The sequence below is a fragment of the Lissotriton vulgaris genome, chromosome 10 (genome assembly GCF_964263255.1).
Source record: "Lissotriton vulgaris chromosome 10, aLisVul1.2, whole genome shotgun sequence".
Classification (NCBI taxonomy): domain Eukaryota; kingdom Metazoa; phylum Chordata; class Amphibia; order Caudata; family Salamandridae; genus Lissotriton; species Lissotriton vulgaris.
Window position 1 is genome coordinate 1155630498 of NC_141698.1, and position 18347 is coordinate 1155648844.

The window sequence follows — 18347 nt, forward strand, 5'->3', positions numbered from 1 at the left end:
CAATGGACCAGACACCTCCCAAGAAGAAGAGCAGTCGGGTTAAGGCATTGCCTTCCCCCTTGCCCCAGGTTGAGGATCAAGTCTCAGAGGAGGCTGACCTACAGGAACTGAGGGAAACTGAGCCTAAAGAATTTGAACTTGATAAAGTTGAATTTCTGGGCTCAGGGGGACCCTCCAGAGCAGACCTGGGGAAGGAACAGTTAGCCTGCCCTTCTCTTGAACCCCTCAGACAGCAAGCTGCTGCTGCTGAGGCTGCAGGGAGCGCCACAGGTGCCCACAAGGTATACTGGGAAGATGGACTCCTATACTCTGAGTCAAGAGACCCCAAGCCTGGTGCAACCAGGAGGCTGGTCATCCCCTTGTCTCTGAGAGGTTTCCTTCTCACCTTGGCCCATGAGATTCCCCTTGCAGGTCACTTAGGCCAGAACAAGACTTGGGACAGAATTGTCTCACACTTTCACTGGCCCCACATGAATGAAGATACCAAGGAGTTTTGTCGCTCCTGTGTCACTTGCCAAGCCAGTGGTAAGTCAGGTGGCACAACAAAGGCCCCCCTTATACCAATGCCTGGGGTGCCCTTTGAAAGGGCGGGGATTGACATTGTTGGACCAATGGAACCCCAGACAGCATCAGGGCACAAGTTTATACTGGTAGTGGTGGACCATGCCACCAGGTATCCTGAAGCTATTCCCCTTAGGACCACTACAGCACCTGTTGTGGCAAGAGCCCTAGTTGGAGTGTTCTCCAGAGTGGGCTTCCCTAAGGAGGTTGTCTCTGACAGAGGTGCAAACTTCATGTCAAGCTACTTAACTGCTATGTGGAAGGAATGTGGTGTCAACTACAAGTTCACCACACCCTATCACCCACAATGCAATGGGCTTGTTGAAAGGTTCAACAGGACCCTAAAAGGGATGATTCATGGACTACCTGAAAAGCTCAGGCGTAGATGGGATGTCCTGATTCCCTGCCTTTTGTTTGCTTACAGAGAGGTCCCACAGAAGGGGGTTGGCTTCAGCCCTTTTGAACTTCTGTATGGGCATCCTGTAAGGGGATCCCTGTGTTTGGTGAAGGAAGGATGGGAGAGACCTCTCAAAAAGCCTGCAACCAACATAGTGGACTTGGTCTCCGCTCCAGGATGGCTGAGTATATGGAAAAGGCTTCTAAAAACCTTGAGGCAAGCCAAAAACTCCAAAAAGCTTGGCATGACCAAAAGGCTGTCCTGACTGTGAACAGGCCTGGACAGAAGGTGTGGGTGTTGGAGCCAGTGGCCCCAGCAGCACTCAAAGACAAATGGTCTGGGCCCCACACAATCCTTGAGCAAAAGGGAGAGGTCACCTACCTGGTGGACCTTGGAACTCCCAGGAGCCCCCTCAGGGTGCTCCATGTGAATAGGCTCAAAGCATATGTCGACAGAAAGGACATGAGCTTGCTCATGGCCATAGTTGAGGGACAGGAGGAAGAGAGTGACCCTCTCCCAGACCTGCTCACTCAGAATCCTGATGATGGATCAGTAGATGGTGTTGTCTTTTGTGGCAGCCTCTCTGAACATCAACAGAAGGATTGCAAACAAGTTCTTCAATCCTTCAGGCTTATGTTCTCTCTAACACCCAGTCAAACCAATTGGTGTACCCATGAGGTTGACACTGGTGACAGCTTGCCAGTCAAGAGTAAAATCTACAGGCAGCCTGATCATGTTAGAGACTGCATCAAAACTGAAGTGCAGAAAATGTTGGAGTTGGGAGTCATTGAACCCTCAGATAGCCCTTGGGCTAGTCCAGTAGTTCTAGTGCCAAAACCTCACACCCAAGATGGTAAGAGAGAGATGAGGTTCTGCGTAGACTACAGAGGTCTCGATGCAGTCACTAAGACTGATGCCCACCCGATACCAAGGGCAGATGAACTTATAGATAGATTGGCTTCTGCCAACTACTTAAGTACATTTGACCTGACAGCTGGGTATTGGCAAATCAGGTTAGCTGAGGATGCCAAGCCCAAGACAGCATTTTAAACCCCTGGTGGACATTATCAATTTGTGGTAATGCCCTTTGGTCTGAAAAATGCACCTGCCACCTTCCAAAGGCTGGTGAATCATGTTCTCACTGGGCTGGAAGACTTCTGTGCAGCATATCTTGATGATATAGCTGTCTTTAGCTCCACCTGGGAGGATCACCTGTCCACCTAAGGAAAGTGTTAGAGGCACTGCAAGCAGCAGGTCTCACTATCAAGGCCACAAAGTGCCAGATAGGGCAGACACAGGTTGTATACTTGGGCCACCTTGTAGGTGGAGGCCAAGTTCAGCCACTGGAGAGCAAGATACAGTCAATCAGGGACTGGGCTCCTCCAACCACCCAGACTCAGGTTCGAGCTTTCTTGGGCCTGACTGGTTACTACAGAAAGTTTGTCAGGAATTATGGATCAATTGTGACTGCACTTAATGAACTGACAAGTAAAAAGATGACAAAGAAAGTTCAGTGGACAGCAGGCTGTCAAAAAGCATTCGATGACCTAAAGCAGGCCATGTGCACAGCACCTATCCTCAAGAGTCCAGACTACTCCAAACCATTCATTGTCCAAACAGATGCTTCTGAGTTGGGTGTGGGAGCTGTTCTATCTCAACTGAATATTGATGGTCATGACCAGCCCATTGCTTTTATAAGCAGAAGGCTGACCCAGAGAGAGAAAAATTGGTCAGCTATTGAGAGGGAGGCCTTTGCTGTGGTTTGGGCCCTGAAGAAACTGAGGCCATACTTGTTTGGCACTCATTTCAAGATTCAGACCGACCATAAGGCCCTCTTATGGCTAAATCAGATGAAGGGTGAAAACCCTAAACTGCTTTGGTGGTCCATTTCCCTACAGGGGATGGACTTCACAGTGGAGCATAGACCTGGCACTGATCATGGCAATGCAGATGGGCTCTCCAGGTACTTCCACTTAGAGCAAGAAGACTCACCTGGTCAAGGTTAGTTTATTGTCCCAAAGTTTGGGGGGGGGGGGGGGGGGGGGTCATGTAGGAGAGTAGGGTCTGCAATCCTATGATCACCCAGATTTTTTGCTTTTGTTTCACTGGTTTACGACTTTCTCTGGCTGTGGGCCTGCTAATCAGACCCCCAGCCTGGCTGTTCTCTCACTAAATTACAACGTGTACCCTAGGTGCATTTACCAATTGGTACTGGGCCACCTTATCAGACCCTGTAACTCAGGGCATAGGTGTACCCAGGGCCTACCAGGGGCTGAAGCATGTATTATGCCACCCCTGGCTGGCCATCTAAATCTGACACAACTGGCTGCACGACAGCTGGGGCAAGGTGGTGTAATCACCCTTTGCTTTAGATATAGTATACCTATATCTAACCCTAAAAATGGACACACAGATTCCTATCAGTCACTCCTATGGCAGGCCTTGACAATCCTGAAGGCAGAGTGCTTGGAATCGTGTGAGATGGTGCTCTGGCATGAGCTGAGCCCGTTTGCAGCTTGCGGAACAAAGACCTAATAGCTGTTCCATGATTACGCATACCATATGCTCTTAAGTGCATTATAATCCTCGCGGTTAAATGCTAACTTTGGTATTGCTTTATCAAAACATGTCGAGTAAGGTGTCATACGAATTGGAATACTAACCCCACGCCAATTCTGGCGACGGGGTTAGCATTCCACCCTTCTAGAGGGACACGACATGTATGTAACTGTGAACCCCGGTTAAAGTTAACTCGAGCCTCAGCATCACAAAATGGATGCTGCCACCACAGACACGAGTCTGACCCCCTGCAGCTGGGAGTCCTTCCAGCGAGGGGAGCTTGGACAAAGAGTTTCCTGTCAGGGGCGGTGCTAGCACCATCCCAGACAGGGTTTTGTGTATCCTGGGTAGGCAGGGCTTTACAGGAAGGTGACTGCAAGTGGCCTCCCGGTGCTCACTACGCATCTGCCGGCTAGAACCAGTTCCAGGGGCACACCAGCCCCTGGCCTGGGGAAAGTCCGGCATGGGAGAGGGGTGTAACAACCCCCCTTCCTGGTCCCACCCCTAGGGCAGGACCTAGTCGCGTACCCACCCCTTTCTTTAGGATAAAGGCAGGAGCGGGGACCCTTCCAAATTAGATCATCTTTGAATCAAGAAACTACTTTCTACGAAAGGAACTCTCGACTTCTTCTCAAGATTTCTCCCTTGTGGCTAAGGAGTAGTCACCCTGCATCCGCAGGCACCATCTAAGAACTCTGCGGTTTGCTGCACGTCCTTCCTCCGGAATCCGACTGACCAGCTCGACGAGACCCGGCTTCCCTGGCACCTCTGACCTCTATCTACCTCTACAGCTAAGCTGAGAACCGTAGGTGCGACGAGACCGAAGGACCGGCCATCATCAGAACTGCACGACTTCTATCCAGCACGACCGCCGAGGGATCCTCGAGTGAGTGATTTGGGGTCCGAGAAGCCCCGACCCTGAGCAGCTCCAGCACCGAAGTCCAGCCCCCCAGCATCCACGAGATCTGCGTGGGGCCCTTCTGCTTTTTGCTGCTCACCGCGTTGTCTGGCTACTAGCCCGCTGGCTTGTGGCCTTCCTGACGACAAACGACGACATCACCACTGCTGGTCTGGTTGCTCCAGACTGGCCCTTGCTCCCTTCCAAAAGAGGAGCACCCCGGACCCTCCTGCTCCACTCCAGACGCCATTTTAGGTCCACCGCGTGGGCTTGAATTTGCCAAGACTTGTTGCCCCAATCCTGGGTCCAGGAACGTCGACAGCATCAACCATCGTGGGACAGCTCGCACCTCCATCCTGGTCGCCGACAACGCCTCCTGGTCCGTGAGACTGCACAGCCCAGCGTCGCCCACTCACCTGGTCGAGGTGACTACCATCCGGTGCCATCCTAGTGCCCATCTGATCACTGGCTAGTGATTAAGAACTTGGTCCCCTCTGCTTTCAGATGTCATCCATCTTCGATCCAGGCTTGGATCACCCCGAACAATCTTCACTGGTCGCCTGCCAGCAACTCTTTCTTCAGGCTCCTGGTTCGTCAACGAGGATTCCCGACGTCTTTTCAGACCTATGCAGCCGCAGCCCCTGGGCTAGGTAACTTCGGCATTTCGGTGCCCCAGCATAGCCTCACTATCCAAGGGTCCAGATCCACTTTCGTTTTCAACCTACCTTATCGGGTTTGCCCGAGAACACTAACTTTGCTTTTACTAGCCTCCATAGACTTTGTCCCGCATCCCGCTTGAGAGTGCACACTCTGCACCCGAGTCCCCTAGGCCTCCTACTAGTAATGCGCCATTGCAGACAGGTGAATGCGAATGGAAGTATATGCCAGATTACACCTGTATAGATGGAACAGGTAACAGATGATGTTCTGAATAGAAGCATCTAATGGATCAATGTTGTGGTTTGAGCAATAGATGACAAACCGTTTCCATTTTGCCGCATAACATGCTCTAGTAGTGGGCTTTCTAGCCTCCCGAATGATGTCCATGCAATTGGGAGGAAGGTTGAGGTAGCCGAATTCTAGGACTTTAGGAGCCAGATCGCCAGGTTGAGCTGTTGCGGATCTGGGTGCTGAATGTCACCTTGGATCTGCGTCAGAAGGCTGGGTGTGAGATGAAGCCTTTGATGCGGTACCACGGAAAGTTCCAGAAACGTGGTGTACCATGGTTGGCGAGCCCACGTTGGAGCAACTAGGATGAGGGTCATTGAGTGCTGCCTGAGCTTGCGCGCCACCAGCGTTATCAGAGGTGCTGGGGGAAAAGCGTACGCAAATCTGCCTGACCAGTTCATCCATATCGCATTGCCCTGCGATTGCGGGTGTGGAAACCTGGCAGCGAAGCTTTGGCATTTTGCGTTCTCCCTTGTGGCGAACAGGTCGATCTCTGGATGACCCCACCTGTGGAAGTACGGTTGGAGTACTGATGGATGTATCTCCCACTCGTGCATTTGGTGGCTGTGCCTGCTGAGCAGGTCCGCCATTTGATTGTCCTTGCCTGGGAGATGTTCTGCCATGAGGAAAATGTTCCTCTGAATGGCCCACTTCCACATGCTCCGAGCCAGATGAGACAGCTGCGGAGAGTGTGTGCCTCCCTGTTTTTTAATGTAGTACATGGCCGTCATGTTGTCCGTCCGGATCAACACGACCTTGTTGCACAGATGTACTTTGAATGCCTTCAAGGCCATGAAGATTGCCATCAGTTCTAGCACATTGATGTGCATCTTCCTTTGCTGTGGTGTCCATAGTCCCTGCGCAGTGTAATGGAGTACATGCGCTCCCCATCCCTGGAGAGAAGCGTCCGTTGTCAGGACAATCTGCGGCACAGGCTCTTGAAACGGTCGGCCCTTGCAAAGGTTTAGTGGATTCCACCAATGCAGAGAGTTGTATGCCCGAACGCTCACCAACACTAGGTCTTTCAACTGCCCGTGAGCCTGAGTCCACTGACGTGCTAAGCACTCCTGAAGCGGACGCATATGTAGTCTCGCGTGTGGGACTATGGAGATGCAGGAGGCCATCATGCCTATCAACTGCATGAACACTCTTGCTGGAAGCGAGTGTTGAGGTCTGAATCTTTGGATCAGCGACTGAATGCTGTTGACTCTCACTGAATTCGGCTGTGCTGTGGCCGCCAGAGTGTTTATGGTCGCACCCAGATACTGCCGTATGTGGGCGGGCTGGAGATGGGATTTTGGGTAATTCAGTGAGAACCCCAGATCGTGCAGAAGGTGAATGTGTGGGACACGTGGTTGGCGCACTGCTGGGCCGACTTCGTCTGAATGAGCCAGTCGTCCAGATAGGGGTAGACGTGGATGTTTTGACGTCTCAGATGTGCCGCCACCGTCGCCAGGCACTTTGTGAAAACCCTGGGCGCTGTGGTGACCCCAAAAGGCAAAACCTTGAACTGGTAGTGCTGGTTGTGAATGTGTGAAGGATGCAGTGGAATGTGGAAGTACGCATCCTTGAGGTCCAGAGTTGCTAGGAAGTCCCCTTGCCGAAGCAGTGGGAGAACCTGCTGCAGCGTGAGCATATGGAAATGTTCTGACAGAATGTAAAAGTTGAGAGGTCTGAGGTCTAGGATGGGCCTGAGGGATCCGTCCTTCTTTGGAATCAGAAAGTACAGGGAGTAAACTCCTGTACCTCTTTCCTGCAGGGGCACGAGCTCTATTGCTCCTTTTTGCAGCAGGACGTTGACTTCCTGCTGCAACAAGTGCAAGTGCTCGCCGGACATGGGACGGCTCTTTGGGGGTATGTTGGGCGGAGTGGATGTGTGCTTGTTGGACAGGCCACATGACGGGCCGCTCTCCCCCGGCTCGACCAAGCCCGAGCCAGTCATACAAGCACCACACACCACCATTGCACGTCCTACGTCCCCTCAGGGACACCTGCCCTCGAGCATGATAACCTCGTGGGTCCGATCCACGGCCGACCCACGCGCCCAGCCCGGGCCGCCATCTTGGACACTTCGCCACGAGGCCGCCTGGCCCCCGATCGACCTCAACCCTGGGCCTAGCCCGGCCTCAGACATTCCGGCACCACCCTCCACCCAGGAGGCGAGCGAGCTACTTGGCCAGTCAATGGGAGAAAGAGGTGTCGATGGTTCTCCCCCGGCCAGTGCCGCTCGCCCATCGCCTCCCCGGGCGCTGGCTCCACCCCCCTGCTGGGTGTCTGGACTCCCTCATCCCGGACCTCCCGACCTCCAAGTGCGAGGGTCCGGACATCAAAGCACGCCAGCCCTATAACTGGGGCAGCTCCAGAACAGGAAGGCAGTTGTATCTTGGAGTCGAGAGACGAAAGAAGAACTCATCCTGGACGGACTACTGGCGCTGCCGTAGCTCTGTCCTGTGCACCATCATCCTGCCTGTTGGCGCTGCCACAGCCGTCGTAACCTTCATCCTTCACCGTCGTCCGGATCTGCTGGCGAGGCCGCGGACCGTTGTAACTGTCATCTGCATCGGGACCTGCTTGGCTTCTCCACGGCCCGTCGACCATCCTTCATCCATATCGGGACCTGCTTGGCTTCTCCACGGCCCGCCGACCACCCTTCATCCATCTCGGGACCTGCTTGGCTCCTCCACGGCCCGATCAGCAACCACGCCGAGCTCGAGGATTGAGAGCTATTGAACTCATTGGTAACTAAGACTGTCCCGCTACCCTTTTCCTCAACCAGAGATCAGAACCGAGGGGACCCCTGAGTCCAGACCTCCTTGTATTATATCAACGTAACCTAAGAAGTGCATATAAAGTCTCGTTAACCTTCAATCTTGTGTGGTGTCCGTCTGTGGGGGGGAAGTTACTTATCTGTACAGTCGTTGGAGACGGCTCTCCCTGGAGACCTCTCCCCGTAATCTCGGCCGACCCTCCCGGTCCGTCTAACATTGGTGGCCAGCGGCGCGATCCGAATCACCGCATAACGTACAGAGAGTAGCTCACCCCACAACGAACAACAATGTCGACTAAAGAGAGCGGATCAACTGAGAAGTTCCAAATGGAAAAGCTAGAGGAATACAGCCATCGTGAACTAAAGCAGTTCTGCATCGAACTAGGTATCGCTACCACCGGACTAAGTACCAAGGACGATTTTAAGCATGCCCTAGAATCTTGGGCAGAGACCGGGGATGTCGAAGCCCCGGAGCAAAGCACCGCGAAAAAGACCAACACGGCCCCTGAAGAGCAAAGAACGGGTCTCTCGCAAGACGAGATCCAAGAAAGAGAAAAAGCCCGACTACACGAACTTGAAATGGCCCGACTCAAGATGGACATAGAACTCAAATTGGCCGAGCAAAAAATAAACTTAGAGCACCTTCGCCTCCGAGAAGAAAGAGAGGAGAAACAGAGGCAAAGGGAGCTCGAGGAAAAAAGACTAACGTACGAGCACGAGCGGAACCTAGCCGAGATCAACCTGCGCAAACAGAATAAAGAATTAGGGGTGCCCGACAGACCGTCCACCCCCGGGACCACGGACAAAAAAGTGCACATCCCCAAGGATGTGGTCCGAGAATATTTTCGAGAAGACGACATCCAGCAATGGTTTAAGGCATATGAAATCGCGATGACTGCGCACCGGATCGATAGAGCCGACTGGGGAGCCGGCCTATGGGGCAAATTCCTCAATGAGGGCCGCGATACTCTGTTACAGCTCCCAGACCACCAGATGACCTCCTACGACCATATGAAAGCGGCCCTCCTCACTCGCTATGGCCTCACGCCCGAGATGTACCGTCAGAGGTTCCGAGACTGCACACGCATTCCAGGTACAACTTGGGTGGACTATGTAACGTACTTCAGCCGAGCCTTCGAAGGCTGGATCAGAGGGAACAACGTCACGACCTACGAGCAGTTGTTCAATCTGATGGTATGGGAGCATCTGTCCAACAACTGCTTCATTGAACTACGCCAACACCTCCTCGACAGCAAGTTAACCGATCCCCGGCAGCTCGCAGCCGAAGCTGACCGGTGGGAGATCACCCGAGTGGGCCGGAATGGGTCCTACGAGCAGAACAGGAACAACAATGGTCACCACCGATCCAGAGGAGGAGGAGGGGGCCAAGGACGAGGAAGAGACAACACTCCGGCCGCCCCCACTACCAGCACCACCCCCCCGGCCAACCGGGGCAGCACCCCGGCGCGACCGGGATACAGAGCCAATGTTACATGTCACCGATGCCAACGAGTAGGCCACTATGCAAATGACCCAAGCTGCCCGCAGTATCCGAGCCCAAGACCCCGCCAGGTGGCCGCCGCGGCACTAGGGGAAGAACAGATCTCCGAGGAACCAGAAACAGACGAGCAAGAGTATCAAGGGTGGGAGCCAGCCGCCATGACTCTCGCGTGCTTAGGGGGAAGAGACATGGTCCCGCGGGTCCCCCTACCCGCTAACACCCAGAAGTACAGCCAATGGGTGAGCATCAATGGACAACGGGCCGAAGCCCTTCGAGACACCGGGGCCAGTGTGACAGCCGTCCGCTGTCATCTGGTGACCCCAGAACAATATCTACCGAACATTCTCTGCCCTGTACGATCAGCCGACAACTCGGAGAGTCTGTGTCGGATGGCCTGCGTCCCCTTTGAGTGGGGAGGGGTCTCCGGCATGTTGAAAGTAACGGTCCGAGACGACGCCCCCGTGGACTGCCTCCTCGGAAATGACCTGGAAAGCTCCCCGTGGGCAGCCGTGGAGCGAAAAGAACACTTGGGGATGTTGGGCGTCCCAGACTGGGCGTGCGTCACCACCCGGTCTATGGCCGCCCGTGCCAACCATCACCCGGAAGAACCAGAATGGCCGGCGCCTCCGCCTCCGGTCGCCCCCGCCGAGACCCCCGACCAGGGCATCCCCCTCGAACCTGCTCAACCTTCCGACCTTGCTAATCTCGACCAGTGGGCTCAAGAAGGGGGGCCCACACAAGAACAATTTCGTCAGGAGCAGAAAACCTGTCCCTCCCTTGAGGGACTCCGACAACAAGCGCTCGCCCAAAGCGCAGGGGATACCTCCGGAACTCATTGGGTCTACTGGGACAATGACCTACTGTACAGCGAGCAACGAATCGCCGAGCTGGGGGCCAACCGAGTACTAGTGGTGCCACTCCGCTTTAGAGACTTCCTGCTAAATCTGGCCCACGATGTCCCCCTGGCAGGGCACCTGGGACAAGATAAAACCTACAGCCGCCTAGTGACCCACTTCTTCTGGCCAAAAATGAGAAACGATGTGCACCAGCATTGCCGATCTTGCCCCACGTGCCAAGCCAGTGGGAAGAGCGGCCGCAAATTAAAGGCCCCCCTGCAACCCTTTCCCGTAGTCACGACCCCATTTGAGAGGGTCGGAATAGACATTGTGGGACCCCTAGACCCACGTACCAAACAAGGCCATCGCTTCATCCTAGTACTAGTGGACCACGCCACCCGCTACCCTGAGGCTATTCCTCTCCGGACCGTCACAGCCCCAGTGGTCGGCAGGGCCCTGATGGGGATCTTCTCCCGTGTGGGGTTCCCCCGAGAAGTCGTCAGTGACAGAGGCACGAACTTTATTTCCAAATACATGAAGTCCCTCTGGCAACAGTGTGGGGTCACCTACCGCTTCACGACCCCCTATCACCCCCAAGGAAACGGACTTGTTGAGCGGTTCAATCGCACTCTAAAAGGGATGATCGGGGGATTGGAAGAACCCCTCCGTCGCCAGTGGGACGTGCTGCTGCCGTGCCTCCTCTTCGCCTACCGGGAGGTCCCACAGAAGTCCCTAGGCTTCAGCCCATTCGAGCTGCTCTATGGGCACCCAGTACGGGGGCCACTCAGCCTGATCAAAGAAGGCTGGGAGTTGCCTCCGGCCAAGAGTCCTCCAGATGTCTTCCGGTACCTCCTCACCCTCCGCAACCAGTCCCAGCGGTTCAGAGACCTAGCGAAAGCCAACCTAGAGGCCAGTCAAGAGGACATGAAGAGATGGTATGACCAGAACGCCTCATCTATTGAATTCGAGCCGGGGCAACAGGTCTGGGTAATGTCCCCCACAGAACCGTGCGCTCTCCAAGACAAATGGACGGGACCCTTCAAAGTAATCGAGCGCAAGGGACCCGCCACCTATCTGATCGATATGGAGTCCGCCCGGAATCCGCTCCGAGTCCTCCACACCAACAGACTGAAACCCCACTTTGCACGAACAGAACTCAGCCTCTTGATGGCCACAGACAACGGGGTTGAGGACGACTCCGAGCCTCTCCCTGACCTCTTGCGGACCCAGGAGCAAGACGGCTCCGTGGATGGGGTCCGACTCTCGGAGACCCTCTCCCAGGAACAACGCCAAGAGTGCCAAGCCCTCCTATCACGGTTTGCCAGCCTGTTCTCCCTCACCCCAGGTGTCACTTCCTGGTGTGTGCACGATGTGGACACCGGAGACAGCCCTCCTATCCGCCACCGGGCCTACCGCGTACCTGATCGGGTACGGGCCTGCATCCAGGCGGAAGTAACTAAGATGCTCACGCTCGGGGTCATCGAGCCCTCCGACAGTCCATGGGCCAGCCCGGTCGTACTGGTCCCCAAAGCAGCCGCCCCCGGAACCACACCCGAACTCCGGTTCTGTGTCGACTACCGGGGCCTGAATGAAGTCACCAGAACGGACGCACACCCCATCCCCCGGGCAGATGAACTGGTCGACCGAATGGGCGCTGCCCGCTACCTCAGCATCTTCGATCTAACGGCAGGATATTGGCAGATCGGCCTCACACCCCGAGCACAAGAACGTTCTGCCTTCTCCACCCCCGATGGCCACTATCACTTCACGGTCATGCCCTTCGGCATGAAAAATGCCCCAGCGACGTTCCAACGGCTCGTCAATCAGGTCCTGGCGGGGCTCGAAGAGTTCAGCGCCGCCTACCTGGACGACATCGCTGTGTACAGCCACCACTGGACCGAGCACCTCCACCACCTCCAAGCAGTGTTGCAAGCCCTTCAGCGAGCTGGCCTCACGATCAAGGCCAGCAAATGTCAAATTGGACAAGGGTCAGTGACCTACCTCGGACACCAAGTGGGAAGCGGTCTAGTGGCCCCTCTTCAACTGAAAATTGCCGCCATCCAGAACTGGCAACCCCCTAACACTCAAACTGAGGTGCGAGCCTTCCTGGGCCTCACGGGCTACTACCGAAGGTTCGTGAAAGACTATGGTACCATCGTGGGGCCTCTCACCGAACTCACGTCGAAAAATCAGCCCAAGAAGGTGAACTGGACCCCAGAGTGTCAAGCGGCCTTCGAACAGCTAAAGGCCGCCATGTGTTCCGCTCCTGTACTCCAGGCCCCAGACTACAGCCGGGAGTTCGTCGTCCAGACGGATGCCTCCGACCAGGGCATTGGGGCGGTCCTGTCCCAGGTGAACACCGAAGGCCTTGATCAACCGGTGGCCTTCATCAGCCGGAGACTCCTACCACGGGAGCAACGCTGGAGCACCATAGAGAGGGAAGCCTTCGCTGTGGTATGGGCCCTCAAGAAGCTCCGACCCTACCTTTTTGGCACCCACTTCCGGGTGCAGACTGACCACCGACCCCTGCAGTGGTTGATGCATATGCGGGGGGAAAACCCAAAACTGCTACGCTGGTCCATCTCCTTGCAAGGTATGGACTTTACCGTTGAACACCGGCCTGGGTCTGACCACGCCAACGCGGATGGCCTGTCCCGGTTTTTCCGCCTCGACGAAGAGAGTCCCCAAGAGGATGGGTAACTCTCCCCGCCTTCAGCTGGGGGGGACGCATGTTGGACAGGCCACATGACGGGCCGCTCTCCCCCGGCTCGACCAAGCCCGAGCCAGTCATACAAGCACCACACACCACCATTGCACGTCCTACGTCCCCTCAGGGACACCTGCCCTCGAGCATGATAACCTCGTGGGTCCGATCCACGGCCGACCCACGCGCCCAGCCCGGGCCGCCATCTTGGACACTTCGCCACGAGGCCGCCTGGCCCCCGATCGACCTCAACCCTGGGCCTAGCCCGGCCTCAGACATTCCGGCACCACCCTCCACCCAGGAGGCGAGCGAGCTACTTGGCCAGTCAATGGGAGAAAGAGGTGTCGATGGTTCTCCCCCGGCCAGTGCCGCTCGCCCATCGCCTCCCCGGGCGCTGGCTCCACCCCCCTGCTGGGTGTCTGGACTCCCTCATCCCGGACCTCCCGACCTCCAAGTGCGAGGGTCCGGACATCAAAGCACGCCAGCCCTATAACTGGGGCAGCTCCAGAACAGGAAGGCAGTTGTATCTTGGAGTCGAGAGACGAAAGAAGAACTCATCCTGGACGGACTACTGGCGCTGCCGTAGCTCTGTCCTGTGCACCATCATCCTGCCTGTTGGCGCTGCCACAGCCGTCGTAACCTTCATCCTTCACCGTCGTCCGGATCTGCTGGCGAGGCCGCGGACCGTTGTAACTGTCATCTGCATCGGGACCTGCTTGGCTTCTCCACGGCCCGTCGACCATCCTTCATCCATATCGGGACCTGCTTGGCTTCTCCACGGCCCGCCGACCACCCTTCATCCATCTCGGGACCTGCTTGGCTCCTCCACGGCCCGATCAGCAACCACGCCGAGCTCGAGGATTGAGAGCTATTGAACTCATTGGTAACTAAGACTGTCCCGCTACCCTTTTCCTCAACCAGAGATCAGAACCGAGGGGACCCCTGAGTCCAGACCTCCTTGTATTATATCAACGTAACCTAAGAAGTGCATATAAAGTCTCGTTAACCTTCAATCTTGTGTGGTGTCCGTCTGTGGGGGGGAAGTTACTTATCTGTACAGTCGTTGGAGACGGCTCTCCCTGGAGACCTCTCCCCGTAATCTCGGCCGACCCTCCCGGTCCGTCTAACAGTGCTCCAGACAATAACCGTATTGGATAAGAGATCTGACCCACCTGTCCGTGGTGATGGACTTCCACACGGGCAGGAACTGCTGGAGTCTCCCCCCGACCGGTGTTGCGTGGTCGGGGGGCAGTGACAAGGCGTCACTGTTTGTTGACGGTGGAGGACCTGGAGCTGTTATTTCCACGTCCTCTGCCTTTGACGTTGTTGCCACGGTATCCACCCCGACCCTTGTTGGTATAGGAAGGTTGGGTGTTGCTCTTGTTGAATTGCGTCGACTGACAGTTGACCCCTCGAGGTGCCTCTATTATTGGAGCGACGAAAGGAACCACCCCGAAACTGCTTGGACTGCAAGGCACCCATAGACTTCGCAGTGTCGGTGTCCTTCTTCATCTTCTCGAGGGTGGTATCAACCTCTGGGCCAAACAGGTGGTCTGGGTTGACTGTTTGGTTCAAGATGGTAGTTTGAATGTCTGGTTTGAAACCGGATATCCTGAGCCATGCATGTCTACGAAGCAGAACGCTAGTGTTAATTGCTCTTGAGGCGGTGTCAGCCACATCCAGAGCGCACTTAATTGAAGCATTGGTGATAAGCTTCCCCTCCTGTGTATCAACATTTCTGCTGCTTCCTCATATTGATCGGGTAAGTGCTGTAAAAGGGTCTCTAGAGTGTCATACATAGTGTGCCCTGTCATAACGCGCCAGTAGCGCCTGTGTGTTGGATATGCGCCATATGTTGGCTGCCTGCGCAGCCACCCTTTTCCCCGAAGCCTCAAACACTTTTGATTCCTTGTCTGGGGGAGGAGCATCACCCGTAGTTTGTGAGTCGGCCCTTTTGCGTGCATTGGAGACAACCAGGGAATCCAGAGGCAACTGTCCCTTGATATAAGTAGGATCCTTGTACTTCTTGTCGATACGTGGGTTGACGACTCTTGCTCGGGTGGGCTCCTTGAAGACCTCAGCCGCATGTTTCAACACCCCTTTTAGCATTGGCAAAGTCTTAACAGTTTTTTCAGCGACAGAAAAGGTGTCAAAGAGAAAGTCGACGTCTACTGGGTCAGCATGGAGATCGACGTCATGATTGGCTGCCGCCCTTTCAATTAGTGCATTGAAAGCTGCAGAGTCTTCTGTTGGGGAAGTCTTGGCTGAAAAAAGCTGAGGCTCCTGCCCTGAATGCGGGTCCCCAGGATCGCCCCCAGCAGACCATGGCTCAGTTACATCTTCTGGGTCTGAGTAGACTGGATAGGACTACTCATCCTCGTTGTTGCCATCACCCTCCTCCACATTAGAATGAGTGGGTGAAAGTTCATGTGCTTGTGGTGATACGGGCTCCATAAGGGCAGAGGCACCAGCAGAGTCCATCTTTTTCTTAAGTGGAATTTGGAAATGCTCCAATTGTGGTTCAGGGGTGATCTTTCTTTTAAGGAGAGAGAGTTTGCCTGTGTTGGCGTCGATGATCACTTCTCGACGCTCCTCTTCTGCCAGCGGTTGGTGCCGTGGGCTTGGAACCACTAACGATGCCTTCGGCATCGAAGATATCTTCACGGGCACTCCGGCCCCAGGTTTAGCTGTAAAAGCCTTCGGCGCCGTCTTCGGCGGCAACGTGAACAGAATCGGCGTTGGCGTCTTTGCCGGTTTTTGAAGAGGCTTGGGCGGCACAGGGTCCTTAGGCTCGACTGCTGCGGCCCCCTCCCTAATACGTTGAAGGGACTCCGTAACCTTCTTAGTGAACGAGGCGGAGGGACGCACCGGCTCGAGAGAGTCTTCTGAAGCTGGTTTTGGGATGGCGACCAATGACGGAGTCTTCGGAGCCGACGCAGTCGCCCCCTTGGCCTTGTCGAGTGTAAGCGAGGCAGTGAGAGACTTGGGGTTGTCCTGCCGCTTCCTCGGGTCGAGAGTGGCCTTCTTATGGTCGTCGGCCTTGATGGGATCGAGTCGACTCTTATGTGCGTCGACTGTCTTCGGCGCCGACGCAGTCGCGTCGGTCTTTTTAACCTTCGGCTTCGATACCGTAGTCTTCAGGTCGGCCATTTTGGCGTGGCCCTTGAGCTCGACGGCCATCTTGGATTTCTTCGGCGCCGAGGCCTCCGAAGTCTTCAACCCGACCAGCGCGACTAGCGCTTTTGGTTTCGATACGTCTGGCGTCGAGATCGATGGTTTCACTTTCGGTTTTTGTACCGTGAGTGGTGCCGTATCAATGTCCGTGGCCGGGCCGGAAGGCGGAGCCGTGGGATGGAAATCAAGGCTTTGGGTAAGGCCCGAAGGCGATCCCTCGGCCTGGGCCTTAGAATGGTGGCTGGCCCCGGAGTCAGTTTGAGGAAGCTCCTCGTCCGAGCTATCCTCTACGGTGGCAAGGGCCCCGTCGTCGTCCCCTACCTCCTCGACGACTTCATCGAAATCCTCGTCTTCCGCGTCGTAGTCGTCCTCGACCTCCGACGCCGGGTTAGATTCTGTGATCTCCTGGATAGTGTCGTCGCCGACATCCTCCGTGTCGAAGATGTCTGCCGGAGGGGGTGCCGATCGCTGGGCCTGCAGTCGCGCAGCTCGGCGGAGCTTGAGTGTCTTCTTTGACCGGAACTTGGAGCAGGCCATACACTTGGCCTCGTCGTGGTCCGGCGACAAACACTTATTGCACACCGGGTGCACGTCGATATGTGGGTACTTCGAGGCACACACCAGGCACCGTTTAAATGGACTTCGTTCCATGATGAAAGTAGGTTGGAGCGTCGTGTAGGCCAGTCCGCGCCGAAAGCACGCGGAAGGGCAGTGTTTGTTCGGAGCCGATGAAACAAACGAACCCGAACGATAGACAATACCGACGCGAGTCCTAAAGACCTTTTGGTCTCGAGCAAAGTAAGTTAAACAACTATCGATTCCGACAGAGGGAACCGAAACACATCCGAACCCAATGGCGGAAAAAAACAATCTGGGGATGGAGTCGATGCCCATGCGCACTGTAGTCCAGGGGAGGAGCCACCTATCTCGTGATACTTCGAAGACTCTTTCAGGACAACAATGTGCAATCATCCCGCCCCAACACTAGGCGGCGATCTATGCACAGATATGAATTCAGCAGCCCACATGCCTCGAACCAGCTGGCTTAATACGCCCTCTAGAGTTTAGCCCGAAGACTGCTCTTGTCCATGCTACTAGGATAGCTGGTCTATCGGTTGACTTACAACCAATCACCAAAAGGGTTGTTTGGACTGATACATAGTGATCACTAGAATAGTGAACACTGAATATCAGGCCAACTTCTCACAGGCTCATAAGCAGACTAAGTCTTTGGACTACGGCGAGGTGAGCAGAACCAAAGTGTGAACAAAATGAACCTAACAGAACTCAGACACTTGGCCACCAATCCAGGCTCCTGGGCACCTAGGCACAAGGGTGAAAGGAACTGAAGGGCTTGGGAGAGGCTGTGCATTTATGTACTCTGACATTAGACCCAGTCAGCATGGAGGAATGTTAGAGCAATACATGTGCAGAGGTGCCATGACCAAGCGCTGTTGCAACGCGTGGAATGTTTCTCGGGGTAGTTCTAAGACTCTGCAGAGGAAACCGTGTGCATTACAAACATGGCGACGAACTCAGGACTAAACTGAGCCATGCTCTCAAAGTGGAATATTGCAAGTAGATAACTTACTTTGGTTTTGTTTTCTCTTTCAAACTGCTCTTCAAACTGCCTCATTTTTTTCTGTAACTTCTTGACCAGCTGATGAGGGGTCTTGTCATCCTTCCTTTCATCTTTCGAGCTAAAAGAAGCTCTTCTAGTTCTTTATGAAGAAAAATACGTTTTTTCATTAAGCTATCGCTGAACGAGAAGACAACAAATAAGGTATATAAAAACAAAACGTTTATCATGAATAAATTCAACATTCAGAGAAACACTTGAGAAAGGAATTCACTAAAGGTAAAGTAGTATTGCAGGGAAACATTTTTCAGGCCCAGAATACACCTGCTCCCCAATATGGGTTAAACTTGAACGAAAATCAACAACCAACCCGAATCATACTCTGATGTTAAACACAAAGTGTTTTCTTCTGATTAATGTTCC

The 18347-nt window shown here is 54.7% G+C and overlaps 1 protein-coding gene across 4 annotated transcripts in view; it reads right to left on the reverse strand.

The window, feature by feature from the left end:
* FAM13B (family with sequence similarity 13 member B) overlaps positions 1-18347 on the reverse strand; it is a 476175-nt gene that overhangs the window by 263067 nt on the left and 194761 nt on the right. For all 4 annotated transcript variants that reach the window (XM_086942255.1, XM_086942256.1, XM_086942257.1 and 1 more), the window contains one exon: positions 17937-18066. In XM_086942255.1, coding sequence (XP_086798381.1) covers positions 17937-18066 — 130 coding nt within the window. The remainder of the gene's footprint in view (positions 1-17936; positions 18067-18347) is intronic.